This window comes from Vombatus ursinus, unplaced genomic scaffold, assembly GCF_900497805.2.
Source record: "Vombatus ursinus unplaced genomic scaffold, bare-nosed wombat genome assembly UNPS02014770.1, whole genome shotgun sequence".
NCBI lineage: Eukaryota > Metazoa > Chordata > Mammalia > Diprotodontia > Vombatidae > Vombatus > Vombatus ursinus.
In genome coordinates, this window is record NW_020954548.1 from 29,471,428 (window position 1) to 29,498,847 (window position 27,420).

General features: G+C 38.0%; 1 protein-coding gene across 1 annotated transcript in view; it reads left to right on the plus strand.

Moving 5' to 3' along the window:
- Window positions 1-26,976, plus strand: part of HS3ST4 (heparan sulfate-glucosamine 3-sulfotransferase 4) — a 427,479-nt gene extending 400,503 nt beyond the window's left edge. Inside the window, exon 2 of the mRNA XM_027863122.1 lies at window positions 26,340-26,976. Coding sequence (XP_027718923.1) covers window positions 26,340-26,976 — 637 coding nt within the window. The remainder of the gene's footprint in view (window positions 1-26,339) is intronic.
- The last annotated feature ends 444 nt before the right edge of the window (window positions 26,977-27,420 follow it).

Sequence of the window (27,420 nt, forward strand, 5' to 3'; positions counted from 1 at the left end):
TATCTGAAATTCTGGATGGCTCTGTCCAGGCTGTCTTCTGTGTGTGTGTGTGTGTGTGTGTGTGTGTGAGAGAGAGAGAGTATGTGATTATATATCTCCATAAAGATACATAAGTATCTCTGTGTTTCCATAAGAAGGTATATCTGTGAATTTATCTTTAGAAAGAAGTGAGAGTAAAAATGTCTGTGTCCATAAGGTTGTATGCATTTGTTAATTTCTTAATTGCTATTTGAGTATCTGTATTGTACTGTGAATATGTAAGAAGTACAATCTCCATAGGGACATGTGATTATGTGAATATGTGTGGGTCACAATAGAACAACAGGAATTGGCATTTATAGGATATTTTAAGGTTTACAAAGGGTTGTATGTATTATCTCATGCATAGCTCACAACCAGACTATGAAGGAGGCATTAGAGATATTATAATATCCATTTTACAGGTAAGGAAACTGATGCTCAGAGAGGTTTATCTACTTACAAATATTCATGGGAACATTGGATCAAAGGAGGACAGGACCTTAGATGCCACTTAGTTCAACTCCCTTATTTTTACAGGTCAGGTAGCTGAGATACAGGGAGGTTAAGTGAGTTGCTCATTGTCAAAGAACTAGTAAGTATCAGAGGTGCCTTCAAGTGAAAGCCCCAACTGATTCTAAGTCCAACATTCTTTCTACTACTAAGATTGTGTGTGAGCATCTCTGTTGTGGCAAATGACCTTGTGTCTGTAAGGATGTGGGACTTTGTGTACATCTCCATAGGGGAGTGTGTCTCTGTGCTTGTAAATATGTGACAGTTTCCATAGGAATGTGTGTATACACACACACACACACACACACATATGTTGGTAGGGATGTGTGAGTGTCAGTCACCCTAGGAGTAGAAGGATATGTCTGAAGATATCTGCTGATCTCTCTGACTGTATGTCTGTCACTACATGGGCTGATTAGCTAAGGAATCTGTTCATTATTTCACAAGCTTCATTCTTTGACTATCAGGTCTGAATACATCTGCATTAAACTATGCTAATGAATTTTGCCTCTGTGGAATTAGAGCTTTTGAACATGAGATGCAAGAACGACATGCAATTTAGTAGGATGCCTGGGCAATTTTGAAACAGTATGGTAGAAATGTAAGGAATGTTGGATAAGAAGTCCAGAGATATGGGTTCAAATCCCAGCCATGACACTTATAGCTATATGTTCCTGGCCAAGTAACTTTGCCTCTCTGGGCCTCAGTTTCCTCATCTATGAAATGGGTATGATAATATTTACACTGCTTCCATTTGCACAGTCATGGCAAGCCAGTGCTCTATCAACTTCATAAAATGTTCCTGCAAGATTTAGACCTCAAAGGCATCTTAAAGGTTCTCAAGGTCAACCCCCTTGTTTTACAGAGGAAGAAACTGAGACTAAGGGAAGAAGGTTTTGCCCCAAATCATAGAAGCAGCAAACAATAGAGCATGGCTTCAAACACAGATCCTTGGACTGCAAAATGAAATGCTGATGCTAACACTATATTTGTATCTTATTTTCCTACTAAGTGGTGAGCTTTCTGTGGGTCTTATCTAAACTTTGCATCTATGCTAGTGCTTAGCATAGGGCTCTGCACACAGGAGAATTTAATACATTTTTACTGAATGAATGGTGATATGTATATGTATACATGTCTACACATACACACACAAGGCATGTGAAATATGGCCAGATACATATTGTGCATATCAATATACACATTCACATACATACATATACATATATATATATACATACATACATACATACATATATACACACATACATATTTTCTAATAAAGCACTACTCTGATACCTCATTGTGAGGTGAAGGTGACCCTGTATCCTTGAAGGCTATGCCAGCTGGCAGACCGCAACAGGCTGGCAAGTGTTTGAGTACAGGCCTGGTGATGGAAAGTATGTCTGTTGTCTGAGGACCAGCCTAGCAGATTTTGGAAGGACTTTTCACCAGAAGGCTAGTCACCAGGTAGTGGTATGTTTTAGGCCAGTAACTCATGCAGACCATATACTAAGGCTTGGAGAGTGATCGCATGGATGAAATTACAGCTCCTGGAAGCAGTAAAGAAAGGAGAGCACAGTTCAATTCCCAGCTCTGACATATACTACTTGAGTGAACAAAGGCAAGTCACTTAAACCACTCAGTTTCTTCATCTGTAAAATAGGGATAATTATACTTATCTCTCAGGGTTATTGCAAGGAAAGTCCCTTGTAAACTATTAAGTGCTAAAAAATATTAGCTATCACCATCATCATCATCATCATCATCATCATCATCACTGTTACTGTTATCATCTATTAGGAATAGGTATAGGGACTTGAGTTTGATTTCACGGATATAAGGAATTTCAGATAAGGAAATGCTATACAAATGCATGGCAGCACATTCCCCTCAAATTATAGCTTAGAGAGTTGTCTAGGGCACAGAGAAGTTAAGTGATTTGCTCAGGGTCACACAGCCATTATATATCAGAGAGGTCATAAGGTCATCTCTATCTACTATGCCACACTGCCTCCCTTATCTATTATTATACATCACTCTCAGGAACTCTTCCCTAACCTGGGTTCAGAAAAGGAAATAGGGAGGCACGAGATAGTCAGGACTTTGAGGTACATAAATTCTGCACTCAAGCCAACTGTGCAATTTGTCATGGCTATTCTGCCAATCAATCACCTTTTTCTACTGGGGCTAGAAAAGAAATTCCCATCCCTCTCTTTTCCCCTTTGCTACATTCTGGTCTGGAAGTAAAATGGAGGAAGTGCATAGGGAAAATGAAGCAAGCTGTATGACAGCTTTGAGATTTTAAAGTGAGGACAGTTCTGTCAACAAGAACTCATCTCCCTGACTCTCAGACGTATCATCTTGGAGGTGACCAGAGCCACTGGGAGCCAGTCAGAGAAGTTCCCTCTGTCTTATCAGCAAGGGGCTAGGGTAAGGGATGTTCTGGTAAATGTTTAGCAACCAGCTCTCTGGGGAAGATGTATTCATGACACATTTTAAGTTTAATCTATGTTAACATTTTCTTCATCACTTTCTTGAGCCTAGACAATCAACAAAATAATAAATCAAGCCCTGATTTGTAGGATTTGTCAATTTCCAAGGTGTAAATACTCATAATAAAAACTTTAATAAAATTTAATATAATAAAATAAATATTTTAAAATAAATAAATATAAATTTAATAAAATAAAATAAAAAGTGTAACAATAGATTGTTGGGATCCCATTCAGGCTGGTTCCAGCACACCCCTGGCTAGATATATGTTAGATACCCGGAAGGTGCCTTTTCATAAAGTTCCCAGACTTGCAGGATATCAAGTAAATTGGGGGACTTTACAAATTGATCAGGAACTACCCTCATCAATTGATTGATAAAATGTTTATTAAGCACTTACTGTGTGCCAGGAACTGTCCTAGACACTTGGCATATAAAAACAGAATGAAACAACCCCTACTTGCAAAGAGTTTGCATTCTAATGAAAGAAAGTGAAAACACATGTAAGTATGTACAGAATAAATATAAAAGGAATAAATCCAAGCTTGTTTGGAAGAAGGATACTAGCAGCTGAGTGGAATAGGAGAGGCTTTATAGAGAAGGTGGTGCTTCAAGTGAGCCCTAAGGAAGAGAGGGATTCTTTGAAGTGTAGGTGAGGATGAAGTGTATTGCAAGCCTGGATGGATAGCCATTGGAGAGGTACAGAGATGTGTGTGTGCGTGTATGTGTGAGACAGACAGACATACATAGAAAGACACTAACAAAGAGAGAGAGACACAGAGACACACACATACACACACACAGACAGGGAGACAGAGACAGAGATGGGGAGGAGTGCTATGTGAAAAACAGAAAGAAAATCAATTTAGCTAGACCACTATATGCAGGAAGGACAGTAATATCTAGCGAAGCTGGAAAGATAGGTTTGGGACAGGTTGTGAAAGCTTTTAAAAGCTAAACAGGAGTTTTTATCTGAAAATCCCTGATCACCCTCACTACACTTTGTAAAACATGAAGTATTATGTGCTTAGAGGGAGATAAAGATTTATAAAATCCCTTTTTAAAATGGCGGTTTTCACACTCAAAGAGCTTATGATCTAATGATGGTGATGATGATTGTAATAATAATGATGATGATGATAATAATAACTTGCATTTACCATTACCATTATGAGATGTATAAAAAGTACTCTGTAAACTATAAAGCACTATATTTATATGTCACTATATTTATATGTCAGTTATTATTTATTACTATTTATAATGAGCATAATATACATGTTTGAATCACTTGATTTAAACAAATGACATCAAAGTCTAGGGCATCACCAAAAAATCATATTAAACAGCTCTTTCATTTGGGGAATCTGTCTTCAGTGATATAAAAATCATTTGGTCCTGATGTAAAATTCATACTGCACACCAAGTAAATCCAGGAATGTAAAGATTCGAGCATGAACCAACATGTCAAATTGAACCAGTGGACACAGGCCTTCCAAATACCTGGATCTCCTTTAGGCAAAACATATTGAGTATAAAGGTATCAAAGAAAAAGCTGTGATTGAATATATTGAGAGATTTTCTGGCATCCCGAAATTAAAGCTTCACAAAAAGAGCATGTGCAATTAACACTTATGAAATAATAGTCAATGTACACTTTTGGAACTGTAAAATGGATCATAGCAGTTATGGAAATTATCCTAACAAAACCTCATAAAATAGTAATAAAACTCATGACCCATCATCCTAAGACAGTTATAGAAAGACTAACATTTCCTCACCCCATAAAATGAAAAGGATTGGTAAATATTCTGAAAACACATGATAAACAGATAAAAAACTTACATAATTACTTTTGGAACAAACATACATCTCTTCACTGAGCAGTGGTCAAAGCCAAGAACAGGTGCACACAATTGGATTTGAGAAACATAAGCTGTCCAGTGGAATTTATTAATCAATTGAGATCCAACAGTAGAATCAAAAAGCTGTTTCCGGGCAACATCTACTTGAACTCAACCAACAATCTATGGACAAAGAAACATTGAACAAAAGGGTGAGTCACATGGATTTGTTTGTATGGAAAAGGGATTTATGATGGCAATTCAGGACCATGTTATTCACTACCAGAAAATACAATTATCCTTAGGTTATCCTTAAGGGGCCCATATTTAGTGATTGATGCATACTGATGGAAAATGTAGAAAATGTAACTCATTACTGTAGGCTGCAAACATTTAGTGCCTATGAAATGTCAAACAAGACATGACCTGATGGTTAGGATTGATTATGCATCAGAAGCTTGCTATCTTTTCATGAAATTAGAGATGAAAAATCCCCATACTACAAATACAGACCACAATATATCTTGGAGAATTCAACTATTAAATTCTAGCAGAACCAGAACAGAGTCACAGAGCAAACTGTTGCCCACAGTTCCCTGGACATAACATTGATCCACAAATACTTACAAGCAGCATTTTCAATAGATGTTGCCATACCAAATCCTTGTAATATTCACATGGCATAGAATGCTAAAATTTCAAAATTTAGAGATCTAACATAAGAAATCAAAACTATGGGGAATAGGGTGAAGCACATATCATCCCCATCATCCTGTCTGCTAATGGATTTGCAGTTAGGATGCTTTCAGTAAGCCTGCAGATATTCTTGAATCATAATACTTTTGTTTAGCTACAAAAAGCAGTTATTTTATCCACCTGAGCAATAGTGTATGGAATATTAAATATTTTAAAAATCCAAGTAACTACTTCTTCCAGTTTTGAACTTCACTGAACAAGAAGACAAGAATGATTTGTATGATAATAATTCTTACTTATGTTGATTTTTCATATGAATTCTAGTCAAGATAAGGCTTATGGCCAGATGTTTAAAACTGTTTTATCAAATTAGTTTGTGACTGTGTATGGATTTCTCTGTGTGCCAGCATAGCAATAGCCTTCCACATTGGATTGTGTAGTTCTTTCCCTAAACCCACAGGCTGACAATTCTATTTTACAATTAACCAGCAGAGGAGTATAATTAATTTGTTCACAATTACTCTTGGTTTTTTGTTTTTTGGATTTTTTTTTGGCTAGGCAGCGGGGTTAAGTGACTTGCCCAGAGTCACACAGCTATTCACCATTACTCTTGAGTGACTATTTTAGTGGTCTTCTCAAGATCTCCCTAACGCAGGGAAAAATGAGTCAAGATAATACGTTTTACAGAATATCAGAACATGGAGATATTGTCCTTTGATATGTGTGTGCAAGGCTTCCACCCTAAGGAATGCTGTAATACTTTAAAGAGTTAAAAAGAAGAAAAAACTCTCACCTGCCAAGGTTCTGAATTCTAGCCTAGGTTTTTAAAAAAATCCATCATAAAAATACAAAGGTTAGAGAAAATCTGTATAGCTCATCTTCAAATGGCATCTGGGAAATTTCCTGGTTCATTCTTCTCCAAGCATCTTTATAAGACACAGGCAATGTTTTGTGCCAACTAATTTTTATTAAAAATAGGGAAAAAATGGGAAAACATCTTGAAGTACTCACTTCCTCTCATCACAAACCTCAAAAGCCTCCCATCTCTCTCTAGTTGTGAAAAGGCTGTAAGGGTGTGTGTGTCCTGGATCCCAGCCCCAGATGGACCTTTGAGTGACTTAATAAGAAATCCCATTTTCTTTGGTCTTGGGTCATGACTTCTCCATGTTCTGTGATAGCTGGTCATCCCTTGCATTCTGAAACTTCCATTGGCAGTGATGCCTTCTCCACTTGCCTCTCCACTCCAGGTATGTATCTCAACTTCTGATTATCACAGGTACAGGCTTAGGATATACCAGTGACAGTTTAAGAGATCTAATTCCCAAAGCCCTTCACCATTTGTCTGTTTGACAGGAATGAAAAACTTCATTCCCCCTTCAGTAACTCTCTCTTATCCCTGTACTGGAGCTAAATGGCAAACCTGGAGTCTTTCTCTCAAGGGTAGAAGATGAAAACTTGAGGCTTGTATACCATAACCCAGCACCAGTCATTCCCCAGTGTTTCATTAATCTGTTTCTCTCTGTCAAGACTCCTATGGATCCCTCTGTACTACAAGGGTGAAACACCATTGAATAAACACTTAATACATGATTTAAAAAAAATTCTTGGTAGATTTTGGCTGAGGACTTATAAAAAAGATCATACATTTTAGAGCTAGAAGGGCCCTTAGAGACCATTGAGGTGAACTCCATCATTTTATATACGAAGAAACTGAGGCCCAGAGACAGAGACATTAAGTGGCCTGCCCAGGTAGCAAGTAGCAGGCTAGATATCAGAACTTAGGTCCTATGACTCCAAGCTAGTGCTTTTCCTGTCAGATCATGTATGTATAATAATAGTGGCTCATATTTAGATGGCACTTTACAATTCTCAAAGGACTTTCATTTAAAAAATAAACCTTCCCCCCCACCCCACACACCCCTTTCTACTTCCTCATCCAGAAACCAACCATTGTGGGAAATCTCTCTTAAAGATTTACCCAGGCCAAGATCTAATCATACAGGAAAAGAAATTCTAAGTTTAGGCTAATGTGTGCATTCCTGCTCACTGTGTTTGCTCAGACAGGTCTGGGAAAATGTAGATCCTGCCTTTTGTCAGATAGGTGATATGGAAATTGACAAATCTATTTGATCAAGATTTGGGTGATCCAAGTCTTGTACTCCAGGACTCTCATTTTGTAATATAGCCCACCCTATCACTGTAATATTCATTTTCTCATTAATTGTTACCAATCAGAGTTGATTGCCACCCTGAGGAACACCATACTCTTTGAAGGGCATACAAACTGTGAGCCCACTGCCGTGAGGAGTCTTTGTCTTAAGAGAGATGGTCATATGACCATCGTTTTATTAATAAACATGCTGACCTTATTAATAAAATGATTAAATTACCTTTTGAAGGAAAAAAATAACCTTTTGAAGTAAGTCATACAGTTATTATTCCCTCTAACAAAAATTTCCCAGAAAGGTGAAACGATGGGCTTGAGGTCCTACATATAGAAAGCAAAAGAGTCAAAACTCAAAGATGGACTCCAAATCCAATGGTGTTTTGATTTTAGTACCATAGCACTGCAGCATAAACTGAGAGATTCTGCCACTAATTCATTGTGTCCCCTTGAGCCAATCTTTTCTCTCATCCTCAGTTTGACCCTCTATAAAATGAAGGGATTAAAATGAATGCTTTCAGAAGTCCCTTCCAACTCTACGTCCTAAGATCCAAGAATCATAAGTCTGTAAAATGTTCACAGACCTGTCAGAGTCTTTTTCCCCCTCCCTCCAACCCCTTGGAGGTTAGAAAATGTCCATGCTTTGCAGAATGAGGAAGAAACCTAGGCAGTCAGAGCAGGAGGACAGATGAGGGGAGGGATTTGAACAGTGGAAGGATCAAGGTGAGGAGAATGTTGGCAGCATCCTGGAGGGGGTGACAGGCAGAAGCACAGCTGGGGGAGATGTGGGAAGAAAAGCGAAGTGGAGAGCTTTCTCCCAAGAGGGACCCTTAGCTGTCAGTACCTGTTAGGTAAGAAGTCCTGAATACTTATGCAAACCTGCTAGGGTGGGTGTCCTTTATTGTCACTTAATTGTTGCACCTGGCCTTTAGATGTACTGCTGTCTTTGAAGTTCTGTCTTGGAAAGCATTTTATTTTTGTATGAATAAGAAATCAGAGACTGAAGTTCAAGTTGAGCTCCTTGGCCAGGATCAGGTGCTATGTAAGTGAAAAATCAAAGACTGTGAGGCTGGTGGGACGAGCACAAGGGTCAGAATTGTCTCCAGTTGACTTGTCCAGAAGTTGATGATGGGAGCAGCTGCTGTTAGGTTGAATGATCAGGAGTTGTTTAGTATATAGATGCCCTAGGGTGGAATAGCTAATAAGGATGACAAGTAAACAGGGTTGATGGTGCAGATTAGTGGTGTCAAATTCAAATAGAAAAGGAAACCACTAAACTATATACAGTTATCCCTTCCACATTATGACTTTCCCCATAATGGTTTCAATAGATCACGAATCAGCATAAGAAATTAAATAGGAATTTTTTGGGAGTTTTGTGGAAGCCACAGATGATACTCAAAGTCCAGCAGACAATAGAAGAAGTTTAGAAACTCAGACATGCATAAAATGTATGGATAGTATTATATAATATCAACACATTTTGTCTTTTAATACCATAGTAATTCAGATTTATTCTCTGGTATGAAGAGAGGACCGAAACATTTTACATGGATTTTCCAGATTGTGGGAGCTCTGTACCTCTAACGCCCATGCTGTGAAAAAGATAACTGTATAAGGATCCCTACAAATGCATGTTGACTTAGAAAACCCACACTATAGCACTATCAGTACTTTATTACTTTTTGTTTATTTTGTTAAATATTTTCCAATTATATTTTAATCTGGTTCATGGGAGTACTTAAGAGTATTGCAGGCTGTATCGCCATGTTTAATACTTCTGGTGTAGGTGACCAATAGTGTTGTTGCTGTTGTTGTTACTATTATTATTATGCTCATCATCAATACTAGAAAGATTAAGGGCATCAATTTATGCAAATTTTTTGTAATTTTGCTATAATTTACTATAATTTCTTTGAAAAGTGCAAATGTATTTTAAACACCAGTCACTACCAGTAAATGTTACAATTTTATTTTGAAATAAAAACTTAATCCTACTATGTCTATTTTCTTTCCCTGTAGATTAAAAAAAAATGTGCTATATCGATTGACACAGCTTGCTCCTTCAAAATATCCTCAAAATTTCAGTCCTTCTAGTGTTGTTAATACTCATCTTCATTATATGCATAAATGATGTAATTCATATTAACCATGTCACCATCCAAGATGCTTCCAGACAATTAATATAGTGCTCTGTGGTTTGCAAAATGCTTCACTTGTATTATTCGATTTTATTCTCACAATAATCTTGTGAGGTAGGGGAGAGCAGGGACTTCATGTTACAAATGAGGAAATGGAAGCTGAAGAAGTTAAGTGACTTGCCCAAGGTCACACATCTAGTAAGTATCTGAGATAGGATTTCAATGCAGGTCTTTTTGACTCCAAGTCTAGTGCTTTATTCATAACAGGTGATGCCTTTCCAATAGTGTAGAATATCAGAAGATGTTCTAGAGACATTCCTGTGGGCTAGAACTGGGACTAAAATAGTATGAGTAGGATAGGGATAAACTGAGAAAAGGAGAAGGACATTACAGTTGGGGTGGGGAGGATGGGATAAGTGGTGTAGTTTAGTGGCAAGAACGCCAGTTTTACAGTCGGAGAATTTGGGTTTAAATCCCAGCTCTGTTTACTTACTAGCTGGGTAACCTTAGGTAAGTCATTTTGGCTTCCTGTGCCTCAGTGTTCTCATCTGTAAAAGGGAGGCATTGGACTCAAGATCTCTGAGGTCCTCTTCAACATTAGATCTTATGAATGCCAACAAGACACAGGGTTGGGAATTTTGTGAAGGGAGCTATGGGGAGACAACTGTGTCTGGAAGAGATTTACATGGTAGACTGACATGGTATAAAGTTGGAAATAATGAGATCAGAGATATGGAGTTGGAAGAGACCTCAGTGACCATCTATTGCAACCCTCTCATTTTATAGATAAAATATAGTCCAACACTAGATTTGTTGAAATTTGAATGCCAGCCAGACTGAGCAGTTGGATCTTCATTTTGTAAGTTGTAGTGATAACTCACATTTCTATAGAGCTGTGAGATTTAAAAATCCATATCTCCCCCCATAACCCCCAATAACTCTATGAGCTTGGCAATGCAAAAATTTCCCGATGTTTGGATTTAACCAAGTCCAGAACTCTTTCCAAAACCCCACTGCTTCAACTACAATAGATTTGTGAATTTTCTGCCTTTTCACTCAGGATTGTATCTCTAGCGACCATTTTCTAGGCTTTGTTGTCCTCCGTGCCTAAATTACAAGTTCAGGATCATGACTTTAAGACTGAAAGAGATTTTAGAGATCATCAAGTTTAGCACCCCTCCTCCCTAAATTACAAGTTCAGGATCATGACTTTAGGACTGAAAGAGATGTTAGAGATCATCAAGTTTAGTGCCCTGCCTCCCCCCACCCCCAGCATAATTTTATAGATGAGCAAACTCATCCCTGCAGAGGTCACACAGATAATAAATAACAGAACTGAGGTTTGAACCCAGGTACTCTGGCTCCAAAAGCCTTGCTCTTTCCACTATGCCACACTTCCTATTAAATATTAGAATAAGATTTCTAGGCTTTTTACCTTGAAAATTCTGCGTTCTAAAAGTTTACTTTCTTTTACCTTAATTCTTTTGAGAATTAAGAAAGGGCTTTTGAAAAGTCTTGGGACACCTAAGGGACGAAAGGAGAGTGTCCACACTTAGGCCTAGGAAATATTACAGGATTGGAGTATACAGAAAACTAGACCAACTGGTGAGGAGTACAGAAAGGGGTTTACCTACCACAGCAGGTGTGGGGTGCTGACTAATAAAGATAAAGCACAGAGTAAAGGGAGGGAGACAGAGACAGAGAGTTGGAAAGAGACAGATGAAGGGAGAGATGGAGAGAGAGACAGAGAGATGGAGAGAGAGAGATAGAGGGAGAGAGAAAGAAAGAGGGAGAGGGGGAAGGTAGGGAGAGAGATGCACACAGAGGGAGGGAGGGAGGGAGAAATATATTTAGTTATTTGCATGTTGTCTCCTCCATTAGAATGTAAGCTCCTTGAGAACAAGGGTTATTTGTGCCTTTCTCTGTATCCCCAGCATTCAACTGAGTGGCTGGCACATAGTAAGCATTTAATAAGTGCCTGTTATTCAATGTGCCAGGTCAAAATTCACTAACCAATTTTGGCAGGATAAGCTATGGCACCAATGCATAACAATGTGCATATGACCTATAGGATTAAAGGAGGGGAAATAATAAGCATTTATTAAGCACCTACTATGTGCCAGGCCCTATGCTAAGCTCTTTACAAATATTATCTCATTAGATCCTCACACCAACCTATGATACGGGTGTTATTATTAGCACCATTTTACAGTTGAAGAAACTGAGGCAAACTCACTCTGGGTCACTCAAATAGTAAGTGCATGATGCTGGATTTGAACTTAGGTCTTTCTGATTTCACAACCAGTGCTCTATCCACTGTACCATCTAACTACTAAATTGAAAAAAAAGAAATAAGAAACCCAAAGCATACCCTGGATCAAGTGGAAATTCTGTGTTAGGTCTTGCATGTCAATGTTCCTGACACGATTAGGGATAGCAGAATTGACTGATAGTCCCCTAAGCCAGGGCCAGACCATGATGCCAGAGATTACAACCCAAAGCAATGGGCTTTGGACTTACCCAGCACTAAAGGGCCTAGTTTTGTTTTGATTTTTTAACAGAAATATTTATTATGTGCTGACTACGTGAAGAACACTGTGTTTGTAACAACTCTGTCTCCCAAGTAGTTTGCTTCAGCCCCTTTATCTATGGTTCTTGACCAAAGGCCAAGTTGTAGAAAATTCTTTATGATATGATTCCAGCTCCAAGTCCATCTCTCCTGGAATTAATACAACTTGGCAATCAGTCACAAAATGACACCATGTTTTTTTTTTTTTTTCCTTTAGGGAGGGTGAGCAGAACTATGAAATACCAGAGCCAAAAGGAACCTTAGAATGTAGAATGTTAGCACTGAAAAAGACCTTAGAATATAAAATGTTAGAGGTAGAGCAACAGCCTTTACAATATAAAACATGGGCTCTTTGAGCAAGAGAGGTCCTTAGAACATGGATCATAGACTGTAATAGCTAGAAGACAATTTGAAGGTCATCTGACTGAACCTCCTAATTTTTACAGTTGAGAAAGTTAAAGCCCAGAGAGCTTATATGACTTGCTTAATGTCACGTAGTTGGTTAGTGGTGGTATCATTACTAGAACCCAGGACTTTTGACTCTCAGAATAGTCAAAACAGTAAAAAAAAAAAAAAAGAAAGAAAGAAAAGAAAGAAAGAAAAGCATTTCTATTACTTCAGGTTGATAAAAGGGTGCCTTAACATGCTCTAGTCAAATACCATAGAAAGGGGCCTTCCTTTGATTTTTGTGTGTGTGTGTTTATGCGTGTGTGTGTGTTTATGCTTGTATTTTCTCCCTGTTGCTACAAAGCCAACTGTAATGGAGAGGAATGGCATGAAAGTATTATCTAGTTCAGTGGCTAGAAGCCTCCCCTCCTGGATGATTCATCAAAAGACATTTTATGACAAGGGCCCAATTTACTTGATAGGGAAGGCAGTCACGATAATGTAATAAGACTTTTTGCCAAAGAATACTCTTTTCAAAGGAAGGTTTCTGAAGGATGCATCTCAAATTTCTCATTAACATAAAAGATGCCAATAAATGCAATTGTAAAGAAGTGTATATTCCCATATCTATAACCAGAGATTCCTGAACACAGGGCAAATGCATTTCCCAGGTGGTGATAGAGACCTGGAGACATCCAGAAACTGGCACATACTACCATCACCAGGTATCTAATTAGAAACCCCCTCCCCAGTCTATGTGTCACAGTAATTATATTATTATTATTTTTATAGCACACACATTTTGTCTTTACCATGAGAACATAAGCATCTTAAAGTAAGGCATCCTATCTTACACTTTCTATATTCACCACATTAACTAACACAGGGCTCTAACCCTTAGTCGGTGTTCAGTAAATGATTTTTGATTGATTAGTGCCTATGTAATTTAAGATCTTAGTAATTTAACATCATCATCCCTTTCTCCTTCCTTTTCTCCCTTTTCATTCACCCAGTTCTTCATTCTCCTCTTTCTTCAAAAGATTCATCAGTGTTGGTACTCTCTATATGAACAAGAATGTGGCCCCTTCATACATTTGAAGATGGTCTTCATGAATACATGTGGCCAAAAGAATACACTAACCTTCTGATGATGGACCTCTTGCATTTAACTAGGCTGGTGTCTACATTATAGACAAAAGGTCCATCGTTAAGCCCATACTGAAAGCTTTTCTAGAGACTTCACTTTATGGACATGGCCCTAGAGAATCTAGTTTTATATTATTTTCTGAGCATTTATTATCTTTTCTTCCTATTGCTACACTCAAAGAAGATTAAAAAAACTCTCTCACTAAATACATATAATCCAGAAAAACAAATTCTCACAGTTGTCCATGTCCAAAAATATATGCCTCATTTTGGGTTTTGAATCTACCTCTCTGGCAAGAGATTGGTGGCATAATTCATCTTCAGTTCTCTGGACTCATGGTTTATCATTGCCTTAATCAGAGTTCTAAAATTGTTTAAAGTTATTTTTCTCTATAATGTTGTTGAAATTGTGTAAAATTTTGTCCTAATTCTACTCAATTCAATTCACTTCATTTTGCATCAGTTCACACAGAGTTCTCTGTTTCCTCTGAAACTGTTCATTTGGTTTTTTATGTCACAATAATATTCCATTACATTCATATGTCATAGTTTGTTCAGCCATTCCCTAATAGGTGAGTATCTCCTTACTTTTCAATTTGGGGCTGCTATGAAAAGAGATGCTATAAATGTTTTTAAACATATGGGTACTTTTCCTCTTTTTTGATCTTTTTGGAGTATAAGCCTACTAGTGGTATAGTTGGGTCAAAGGGTATACACAGTTTAATAACCTTTCAGGAGTGGTTTCAAATTGCTTTCCAGAATGGTTGGTCTAATTCATAGTTCCACCATATCTTGGGTTTTAAAAAATTATTGATATTTTCTGTTTTTACATCACATACATACATATATGTTTGTGTATACACCCACCCCCACCCCACAGATCCTTCTCCTATCTCTTTTTGAAGCACCACACTTGATCATTATCATTTCACAGGATTCAGTTTTGAATGTTTTGTTATTATTTTTGTTCTTTCCATTTATGTTGTAGACATTGTAAATATTGTTTTCCTGGTTCTTTATACTTTGCTTTTCACCAGTCATACAATTCTTCTGAAAATTCTCCATATTCATCATAATCATCCTTTCTTGTAGCCCAGTAATATCTCATTACATTCATGTACCACAACTTGTATAGCCATTCTCCAAATCAATGTGTATTTACTTTGTTGCCAGTTCTTCACAGCTACAAAAACTGCTGAGATAAATATTTTGGTCAGAGTAAAGATTTTATTGGATGATACTTCTCATCATTTAAAAAAAACCCTTTTTTTAGATGTTTAGTATGGTGTAATGAAAGGAATATTGGACTGGAAGTGAGGAGGTCTGGATTTAGAGACATGATCCATTACTTACTTCCTATGTGTACCTGTGGGCAAGTCACATAAATGCTCTGAGTTTCATTTTCTTCCTCCATAAAATGCAAATAACAACGCACTACCCCTCTCCTAGGTTTATTATGAGGAAAGCATTCAGTAAGCAACAAAATGCTATGTAGTTGCAAGAAGTTATTAACATTATCAGTGTCATCGTCTGAGGAGGGCTTTGGTTGGGCACTCTTCCTTCAATGAAAATGAATTAAAGTGCTGTAGAAATGTTAGCTATTATATTAAAACTGTGGTCTATTAGAACTGCCAGATCTTTTTCATATTAATTGATTTGTTGTTCAGTTGATTTTCAGTCATGTCCAACTCTTCGTGACCCCTTCTGCAGTTTTCTTGGCAGAGATACTAGAGTGGTTTGCCATTTTCTTCTCCAGCTCATTTTGGTCATACTGCTAGTAAATGTCTGAGGTTGGATTTGAACTCGCCAAGATAAGTCTTCCTGACTCCAGACCTGGCACTCTATATACTATCTAGCTGTCCTATATTAATTGCTATTTATCCATATATGTAGATTCAGAGGGCAGAAGTTGGATCAGTAAGGTGTTGTTACAGAATGGGAGATTTGTCTGGATCTAAAGGGAAACTTCTTAACAATTATAGATGTTCAGTGGAATGTAGGCCAATTCACTCTAGCTCCCTCTTCCTCAGATGCACATTTAAATTATGAATCTTCTCTGCCTGTTCCCCCTTTGACCTTTAGAGATATTCAATTACAACTAAAATAGCCTCAACTTTTTACAACTATCCTATTGATCCTGATTATTTGACAGGTTTCTACTGGGGCAAATGGTGGGTCTGCTGGGAGTAAAGCTGAGGACTGTCTGCACTCTTCTCTTGTTTTAACCATCCCCCCTACCCTCTCCTTGGAATCCATTTCATCAGGAATCTTTGAGAAAGAAAATTGCTAATTTATGTACCATTTGTTGAACTGGATAATGCATTTGGGGAAGTTAAAGATGCCCCCTGTCCCTTTAATTCAGAAAAACCAAGGGCAATATGTGCCATTGACCCTTCAGTTGAGAATAGCCACTTCATGTCTAATATCCATGATCACTCTCCCCCTTGATATTCATGATATTGTCCATTTGCTGCACTTGAAGCGGCCCTAGAGAGGAATATCACAAATTGTACTGCATAACTAGATCTGGCTAGAATTCCTGGGGCTTCTGAACTTTCAGTGGCAAGTGATAGATTATAGAATGTTTGAGCTGCAAAGGACCTTGGAGGCCAGATAGTACAGCTCCTTCATATAAAAGAGAATACATCTGAGTCCCTGAGAGGACAAGTGAATTTCCCAAGATGATACAGCTAGTAAATGGCAGAACTGTAGCTAGAACCTAGCCCTCCTGACTCCCTGTCTATTTAGACCACAAGATTCTATTCAGAAGAGAATAACACCAAAAAGTGTATAAATATAATACATATTGAGGTTGCTAATAGCAGATTGTAATTAGCACAACCATACGTACAAGATGATGTTAAAGCTAGTTGGACAGTGTCTAATAAACATGCAGGGCTGTGATATCAGCTGTGTAATCCCATGCAATGGTTGTTTGCTTCTGGCCAAGGTGCTGATGCTAGTGTCATGCTTGTGATGAGTACCCAAGATACTGTTAAAGAGCTATTCCAAGCCCAGACAAATTGTTCTCACACCATATGGTTGTATTAAAGTGCAGTTTCCCAGATAAATATTACTCAGAACCCAAACATGGTTGGTTTGTTATACAAAGCCAAACTACCAGGGTAACCCTCATGTCTCAAAGTGACTGCTACTTGATGTTTCTCAGTCTTTATCTATACCATGAAGCCCCTATCTGGGGCATCCCACAAATATAGAACCTTTCTGCCTCACTTGTTGCGAGTTATTATGGCCCCAGGCAGCTGATTTCAGGACAGGTAAAGATACTCAGAATGCCAGAAACATTGCTGTTAGATGATTGAATTTCCAAAGAGATGATTAGAAATGCATTTTTCAGACAGTGTTATTGACTGAATGTATTAGCACTATAGGCCCTAAAAAGAAACAAAAGACATTTGCAAAGGTACTCTCTTTTTCCCTCAGGCATCATTACTTAGAAGATAATAGGTAGTGCCTTCAAGATACACTCCCAGACAATAGGAAAATTTGCCCAGTTTGGGTCTAGTTTTCACCAGTGTCAATGCATCTCAGAATTCCATCCCATTTGTACCATTCGGGCTAGTTCTGTGGTTCTTTCCCACTTCCTATAGATAAACATAATATTAGAAAGCCTATCCCTGATCTTATGGGAACACATAAATGAGATTCACCTCACTGGGACAATTCTGAAAGGACATATTCCCCGGAAAATGTGCAAACTCATACAGGTCATAAAAGGATGGGATGCCACAACACTGCATGAGGAAAATTCCTTTAATTGCATTTCATGCCTGTAGAAAAAAAAAACAGTTTCTCCTTCAGGAAGTTGTTTTAATGAGACTGAGATAACTAATAAATGTCAGGTCACTAGTATCAGAAGTGTCTCTGTGGCTGATTCTTACAGGTTAAGTTAAATGCCTATATCAAAGACAGAAGGGGATGTAGGGTTATGATAATACACCTTAGCAAGTTTGTCTTAAATTCTATTATTCTTCTACCACACACTTTCACATATGCATAGCCTCACTATCTTATTTTACTGATAAGAGCCTTATAAAGTGTGACTGTCACCAAGTGCATATGAGGCTGTTTACTTCTTATCAAGTGTCTGCAGGCTGATCAAGAGATTGTTATTCTATTGTTATTTGGAGTGTGTCTGACCTCCTAACACAGTTTTCGACTCTCAGGAAACTTATACTCTAGTACTGTAGTAAAGGCGGTATGTGGGTAATCATATCATTAAAAATAATATGTCAAAAAGCTTCCAAGTGCCAAATTGAATTAATAGTTTATTTCAAAGGAATTCTCTTCATCTATCTTTACCTTCCTCTTCTCAGGAAGCTTAAATCAACAGGACTTGACAATTGATTGAATATGGGAGGCAAATGAGAGTAAAAAGTTCAAGATGTCTCTAGATTGTGAGCCTTGGTGTCTGGAAGGATGATAATGCTGCAGACAGAAATAAGGTTGTCAGAAAAAAAGGGTGTATTTTCAGGGGAAAGTAATGAGTTCTGTTTTGAACATGTTGAGTTTAAGATACTTATAGGACATCTAGGTTAGGATGTTGATCAGACACTGGTGTTAAAGAATTGGAGCTCTGGACAGAGATGGAGGCTGGATTTGGGAGTCATTTGCATAGAGATGGCAATTGAACCCTGTGGAGCTGATAAGATCACCAAGAGAATACAGGAAGAGAGAGAAGATAGGGGGTGGGACACAGATGATAGCCCAGCAAAGGAGAGTGAAAATGAGCGTTCATAGAGGAAGGAGCAGAACCAATAGTGCAATGCTGGAGAATTATTTGACAAGCATTTATTAAAAGTTGTCACTATGTGCCAGGCACTGTGATAAGTGCTGAGGATACTAAAGGGGGGAAAACAGCTTCTCTTCTGAAAGGTCGTAAATTCTAATGAGAGAGGTTATCATATTCTTATATCAGCATGTACAAGATAAGTACAGCACCAATGAAAAGTGGCTTAGAGTAGAAGGCACAAGTAGCTGAGAGGACCAGCAAAGGCTATGTACAGGAAGTGGTACTTGAGGTTAAATGTAACAAGAATTCCAAGAGTCAGAGGTTGGGAAAGAGAGCATTTGGCGGGGAGATGGTGAGGGAAGAGGGAACAGCTATTGCAAATGCAAAGAAACCAGAGATGGATCATGTATGAGAAACAGGAAGTATACCAACATGACTAGAACAAAGAAAGGGACGTGGAGTGGAGTAATATGTTAAAAGACAGAAAAGCTAGGAAGGGAGCCAGGTTGGGAAGAGAAGAGAGTATCTAGGAGGAGAGTCTGGCCAACAGTGTCAAAGTTTGCAGAAAGGCCAAGAAAGAAAAGACTGAGAAAGGATTTGGTAATTAGGAGACCACTGATAACCTTAGAGAAATCAATTCATTTGAGTGGTCGGTTCAGAAACCAAATTGCAAAGGGTTGAACTGCTTACCATCAAGTGACCTTGTATAACCCATCAGGAGAGGTGCCTCGAATCGCACTGGTTGAAAAGGTCTTTAGTGGGTAAGTAAAAAGTGAGGGTCAGGCTCAATGTCGCTATACTATGCATGTAAGTATGTGTGTGTGTGTGTGTGTGTGCACGCACACATGCATGAGAGCGTGTATGTATGTGTGTGTAGGGACTGAATGACTTCTGAGGTCTTGTCAAGTTCTAAATCTATGATCCTCTGATATATAAGGTATGCCCACTATGTACTGAATTCTTAGCTCTGGTGAATAACATTCTAAGAAAGGTCTAGTGTACAACTATGGAATAAGGAAAAGGTGAGCTATGGGTCAGCATAAACTCATTAGAAAAAGACCTAGGGTTTGCCTTGGCTATAAGCTCAGCTGCTAAGGAGGGTGTGGGGGAGGGAAATGACACAACCTTAGACTGAATTAACTAAAGTATTATGTCAAAATCAATTTAGTCTCACCATAGTCTATAATGAGTAGGTCATTTCTGGGAGTATTTTATTCAGTCATAGGAACCACATTTTATGAGGGGCAGTCTTGAGTTCAAGTACTGACTCTGCCTATTACAGTTAGTGTGTTAATAATCAAGGCACTTAAGCTCTCTGATCCTTAGTTTCCTAATCTGTAAGATGAAGGAGATGACCTCTTAGGTTCCTTCTAATTTCAAATCTATGGGTCTATGAAGGTATGAGTGAAGTGAACTTTCAGCACAAAAAGCAATAGTCAACCATGATAGAAGCAGAACTATCTGCTCCCTCTCACTGCTTCAGGGAAAGTGATTGAAAAGAGCACAGAGGCACTCACACTGGTGATCTAGGAAAGTCTGGACATTTTGTAGTGAAGGAGCCTATGCTTATAGCAACATCATTGAGGTACATTTCACAGGTGGAATATTGAAACAAGGTCAAAGACTCTGGGGAATTCCCAAACTCAAATTCTCATCCTGCATTTTTTTGTGTGAGTTCATGCACATTCCTGGCAATTTTTCCTATAGGCTTTACATTTATTTTGTATTTATAGAAGGGTAGAGTACTCTAGGGTGACTTCACCAGTCTTTTTCTATAGGTTGTGAGAGTTAGCTGGGGATATGACCAGGTCTAGCAGATCACACTAGGAGTTGGCCTCTGATGAGATCTGGCCCAAGATTCTGTTGGGATCAGGGAGCAATGGTTCATCCATGACAAATAAATAATTCTGGATTCTGGGTGAGTCCCAGGGAAAAAAAGAGGCATTTCCCATTTTTTTTGGTTTGGTGGTTACATCTGAATTAATCACCTGGAATCACTGGGTGAAATATGCACCTGTTCCTAAAAATATGAACTTCAATTTCATCTAATGATTTAGCAGATGTTTACAAAGCAGCCTAACCTTTTCGGGGTTTCATATTCCCCTATGACTTCCTCAGCTGAATCCTAGCTTCCATTATCATTCCCTTTAGGAACTACACATGTAGTAGACATCCAATAAATAAAATAATAGTATCATGAAATATCAGAGCCAGAAGGCACCATAGAACATAGTTCACAGAATGCTAGATCTTGAAGAGACATTATAATATAGAAAGTTGGAGCTAAAATGAATGATAGTAATACTTACTCACATTTTTATGGACTTAAAAGGTTTGAGGTTTTCAAAGTGCATTATATACATTATGCCATTCACTTCTCTCAAGAACTTTGTGAGATAACTATTACAGATATCATTATCCTCATTTTATGGATGAAAGAACAGCGACTCAGAGAGGTTAACCTATGGGAAAGCAGCTAGTGTTAGAGAGAGGATTTAAACCCAGATCTTTACTTGACTCTAAGACCAACAGTCTTTCCACTATATCATATTCCTTCATAAAGGCATGGGATATTAGTATACAGAAATTGGAATATTAGAGTTGGAGGAGATTGAAAAGTTATCCAGCCTAACACCTACATCTTACAGATGAAGAAACTGAAACCTAGAAAGAAGTGATATTGTAAAAATCAACAAACCAATGAACTAAAAACAAACAAACAACCCACCAGAAAATACAAGAATAAATGGATCTATTCTTAACATCATAAATGAGATATATCTGAAACCAAGAGCCAATGTTATAAGTAATGGTGATAAATTAGAGTCTTTTACAATAAGATGACAGATAAAGCAAGAATGTCCCCAATACAATAAATATGAAAATACTATAAACATGAATTTACTTATTCATTGCCATGCCAATCAAATAGTATTTTGTAGAATTAAAAAATAATCATGAAATTAATCTGGAGGAACAAAAGGTCAAGAATCTTGAGGGAAATAATTATTAAATAGTGGGAAGGAAGTTTAATTGTACCATATCTCAAACTACAAAACAATATCTATCAAAGCAGTTTGGTACTGATTAAAAAATAGATCTATCAGAGCAACAGGTTAAGTGCAGAACACAGTGAGGCAAATGAACCTAGAAGCCTACTATTTGGTAAGCCCAAAGACCCCAGTTATTGGTGTCAAGACTCACTATTTGGCAAAATCAACAGGGAAAACTGGGCATGGTCCAGCAGAAATTAGGTTTAGATCAACACCTCACACCATGTACCAAGATAAGCTCCAAATGAATATATGACCTATGCATAAAGGGTGACCTCAAAAACTGATTAGTGGAGCAAGGATGAAATTACCTTTCATATCTATGGATACAACAAAAATCAATGAGCAAACATGGATCTATAGAGGAGCAAAGAAGATAAACAATTCAGATTGCACAAAATTTAAAATATTTTGTACAAACAAATCCAATATATCTAACCTTAGAAGGAAGTTGACTGGGGAAATATTTGCAACAAATTTCTTTGGTTAGGGTCTTATTTCTAAGATATATAAGGAACTGATTCAAATTTATAAGAATGATAGTTATTTACCAATTGATAAATGGTCAAAGCATATGAAAAGGTAGTTTGCAAGGGATGAAATCTGTGATGTCTTCAGCCATATGAACAAACTCTCCAAATCAATAATAATTAGAGAAATGCAAATTAAACAACTTTGAGATTTCACCTCACACCCACCAGATAGGCAAATTTAACAAACAACAAAAAAAAGGAAAATGACATGTTGGAAGGGTTGCAGGAAAACAGGCACATTGATATGTATTGGTGGAAGTGTAAATTGGACCAGACATTCTAGAAAGCAATTTGGAACTGTGCCCTCCCCAAATTACTAAACTGTGCATATCTTTTGACCCAGTAATACCGTTGTTAGGTCTGTACTTCAGAGAGATCAACAAAGAGCAAAAGCTCCCATGTGCACAAGAAATATTTATAGGAGCTCTTTTCATAATGGAAAATACCTGGAAAATAATGAGTTACCTATTTATTAAGGAGTGGATGAGACAATTATGGTATGTGGATGTATGAAAAGAGAGACCGTTTCAGAGAAAACTTAGAAAATTTGTGTGAACTGATGCAGGGTGAAGTGAGCAGAGCTAGAAAACTATTGTATAGTATATAACATCAACATTCCAAAAAGGAACCATTTTGAAAACTTAAAAACTTTGGTTAACGCAATGATCATCCATAATTACAGAAGATTAGTGATGAAAAATGCTACCTATCTCCTGACATAGAGATGATGGACTAATGTATAGAATGAATTTACATTTGTGGACATGGACAAATGGGAATTTGTCTTGACTATGCTGCTTTGTTAAACAGGTTTTGTTTTGTTTTATTTTTCTAGGGGGAAGGGGAGGGCTTGGTGTTGGGGAAAAAGTAACTGATGGTTTACAAATTTTTATTTAAAAATGAATAAGTGACTTGCTGAGCATTATGCAATATGTGATAGCACTAAGACTATAATCTTTTAATTCATTACTTGGTTGGCTGTTTCATCCTACACCAGTCTCATAGTTAATATGCATTCATGACACAGCTACTACTGAGAGGTACCAAGGACAGCTCCTACACAGGTTTTAAAGTGGATCTTGATTTTAAGGTATCATAAGACTCCCCCCTTACTTTTCTTTTTAAATGGAAACAGAAGACTGTAATTCTTTAATGTATTTATTATACAATGCTGTACAATATAATTATCATTACTAGTGTCTCATCCCTCTCTTTAACTGATAACAACATGAATAATAACAATATGCCCGTATGCAGGTACAGAACTTTGTAGGTTTAATAGCCCATTCACAAATATGTGCTTATCAGAACAGTCCTCTGAGGTAAGCAGAAGAGGTATTATTATTTCTGTTTTACAAATGAGGAAAGTGAGGTTCAAAGTAACTTGCCCAAGGTCACATACAACAGAAAGTGACACAACTGAAATTAGAATTAATTTCTTCATCTGTCTAGTCTGGCTCATTTTCCATTTTACCAAACTGCCCTAAATCCAAAGACCTAGAATGATTGCTATTGCTTCTTCTCTGAACCCCTAGACTGAGGTAAACTCAGTTTACTCAATTGAACCAAAAAAAATTTTTTTTTTTTTGCTTTAACTCTTAGTGAACATGCTGGAACTTAAACTACTCCTATCTATTTTCTAAAAACCCTTGAGCTGGGAAACAACTCAATGCATCAGTTCTCCAAATGGAACCTGACCTTAATAATTAATCCATTTTGAACTTTTGCACTGAACTAGAATCATAGGCTCTTGGAATTAGAAAGGAAAGGTCCAAAGCTTTATCTAGTCTAATGTCCTTGCCTTAGTAGGAGCTAGGTGACTCAAATGATACTCTTAGCCTTATTTACAATAAATTAATAACAAGGTCATCTATAACTTTCAAGTTTACAAAGGGCTTTCCTCACAATCATGATGTGAGGTAGTTAGTGCAAAGATTCTCTACCATTTCACAGATGAGAGAACTGAGACTCAGTGAGATGAAATGAGTTGCCTATGATTCCCATGGTTATTAAGTTTAAGAGCTTGGATTTGAATCCAGGTCTCTTAACTCCAAGTTCAGGATTCATTCAATTGTTCTGGATTATAGGATTGTAGTTTTCTGTAGTATTTTAGATATGAAAGAATTATAAAGATCAACTAGGTTGATTCCCTCATTTTACAGATGAGAAATCTCTGTGGTCCAGAGAAGTTGTTACTTGCCCAAGGGTACACAGGGAGTCAGTGATAAAGATAGTATTTGAGCTAAGATCTTCAAAATCCATATTTAACACTCTTTACATTATGTTCTGCTGCCCAGCAAGTGCCTTTGTTAACCCTTTGACAAAATGGGGCTATTATCCCACATCTTTTCTCATTTTCATTATGTGAAATTTTCTTAAACAAAAATAAAAATGAGTGAAGACAAAAACAATTTAATGGATATGCAGTTAGTCTGAATCATTTGGAGGGAAGCCTTCTCTTCAATTCATGGTATCCTGATTTTGGTTGGTATGCTTGCTTTGATCAGAAAGTTTCATATTACAGAATTATTATACCCTCTCAAAGAAAGTCTAGCTACATGTTAATTTATCCACTAGGCAAATATCTTTTGCGTAATAAAAGTGCTTGCTTAGGAAGCTTCATACCCAGTAGCAATTAATTATTGACAGAGCATGTGAATTAGAGATAAAAGAAAAGTCATTCTTTCCTTGCTCACCAGATAGTAAATAAATTTAATTATGGTAGGAGAAGCTGGGGGATCTTCTTTCATATTAAGTTTTATTAGTTGAGACATTTAAAAGCATGTCATCATAACAAAAAGGTCTTGTGTAATCCTAAATGTACCACTTTGGTGCAGGGCTTAGAAGTGAATAGACTTAATTGAGCAAATGGTAGCAGATGGCCTGCTGTACAGACAGGTATTGTACAGGTTTATTGTCAATTAACTTTTGTCTACATATGCCTATGGCAAATTGACTGTATAATATGTTACTGAGCCCAGCTTTAACACCTGATAGACTTGCCATGCTCTGATCAGGGGGATAAATGATACTAAAACCCCTTTGATTTCTAGAAACTCTTACCAAAGAGAGTGTGATTTTTTTAAAGTAAACACCAGAACAAGCAATAGTCTTTGCAAGTCAGGAGATCTAGGTTTTAATCCCAGCTCTGCCACTGCTTTGCTGTGTAACTGTGAGCAAGTCATTTCACCTTTGGTGGCCTCTGTCAAGTGGTGGTATTAGACTAAGTGTTCTTCAAGGATCTTTCCAGCAATAATATCCTATGATCTAACATTGTGTTTCCTTTACAACTCTACAATCCCATGTTCTAAGGTTCCTTCCAGCTCCAACATTCAATATTCTGGCATTTTATGTTCCAAAGTTCCTTCAAACTCTGACATTTTTCTTCTAACTTTCCTGCCAGCTCCAACATCCCATTTCCTAAATTTTAAGATCCCTTACAGCTCTGAAATTCAATAGATGAGAAAAAGATAGGTAGGTAGGTAGGTGGATAGATAGAGTGAGCATTTATTATGTACTTAATATATGTTAGACACTGTGCTAAGCACTAGGGATACAAATGCATGTAAGCAGGAGAGTCCCTTCCCTCAAGGAGCTTACATTCTAATGGAGGAAAATGACATAGAAAGGGAAGTTGGAAAGTGAAAAGGGTTGCCACCATCAAGGAGGTATGGCATGGAGCTCAGTTAGTGAAATGGAGCCCTGGCTCTGAGGAAAAGAAATTGAAAGTTCACCAATTAGAGCCCAGGGTGGTTTCAGGGGCAGGTTTCTAAGTTCCCATGGGAAGGAGATGAGGATGATGGCTAAAATAGAGGTAACACCATTTGGGTCTGGTGCCCAAGAAGTTCTGTGTCAGATGGCTTTGACATTCTCTGTTTTAAAGTCCCCTACAGTTTTAACATTCTAGGATTCTATGATGGATCAGTTTCTTTGATTCTTTCATCTCAGAGATTATATGCTGGGTGAGGGGGGAAAAACAGAAATTATGAAGTAGAAATAACATCTATCTCCCCTTTTTTATTCCAGAAATGTAATGCCCAAGACCCTGGAAGGGCAGATAACGATGGAGAAAACTCCAAGTTACTTTGTAACCAATGAAGCTCCCAAACGCATCCACTCCATGGCTAAGGATACCAAGCTGATTGTGGTTGTGAGGAACCCTGTGACTCGGGCAATCTCTGATTACACACAGACTCTGTCCAAGAAACCAGAGATCCCTACCTTTGAAGTGCTAGCCTTCAAAAACCGGACCCTGGGGCTGATTGATGCCTCCTGGAGCGCCATCCGCATTGGGATCTATGCCCTACATCTGGAAAACTGGCTTCAGTATTTCCCCCTGTCTCAGATCCTGTTTGTCAGTGGTGAGAGGCTTATTGTGGACCCCGCTGGGGAGATGGCCAAAGTGCAGGATTTCCTAGGCCTCAAACGGGTAGTGACTGAGAAACATTTCTACTTCAACAAAACCAAGGGGTTCCCTTGTTTGAAGAAGCCAGAGGACACCAGTGCCCCCAGGTGCTTGGGCAAAAGTAAGGGGAGGACTCATCCCAGGATTGATCCAGATGTGATCCACAGACTGCGGAAATTTTACAGACCCTTCAATGTTATGTTTTACCAAATGACAGGTCAAGATTTCCAGTGGGAACAGGAGGAAAATGACAAATGAGGCTAGAAATTCTGGGGAAAGCAATCCGATAGTTTGAGGTGAATCCCTGTGTGAGATGTGAAACTCTCCAGAGGGCTCACGGCCACAGCCTGGGAGCTGGGAAGCTCTCCACCTGTTGGTCAGGTTGCAGGGTTCCTGCCCCTGCCGAGCTGAAACCTTAATGTCCCATCAGTTAGGAGGTCTTCTTTTTGGGTCACTCTCCCTTCAGTTCTCCCTCAAATCTGGTATGTTCATTATCTAGTCAGAAGAGCTTGGGGAAGGAGTAAGTGGGAGATTGCTTTCAGCACAGCCCCCAAAGGCAAACATTGTCTGCTTTTTACAGCCGACACACAATTCACCTGACTCCAGCCAAGACCCAGCACCTTGGTCTTAGCTAGTAGATGTCACAGGCCGGTACGGTATGAGGGCAATCAAGAAGATAACACTCCCGCACCCTGCTCCCCC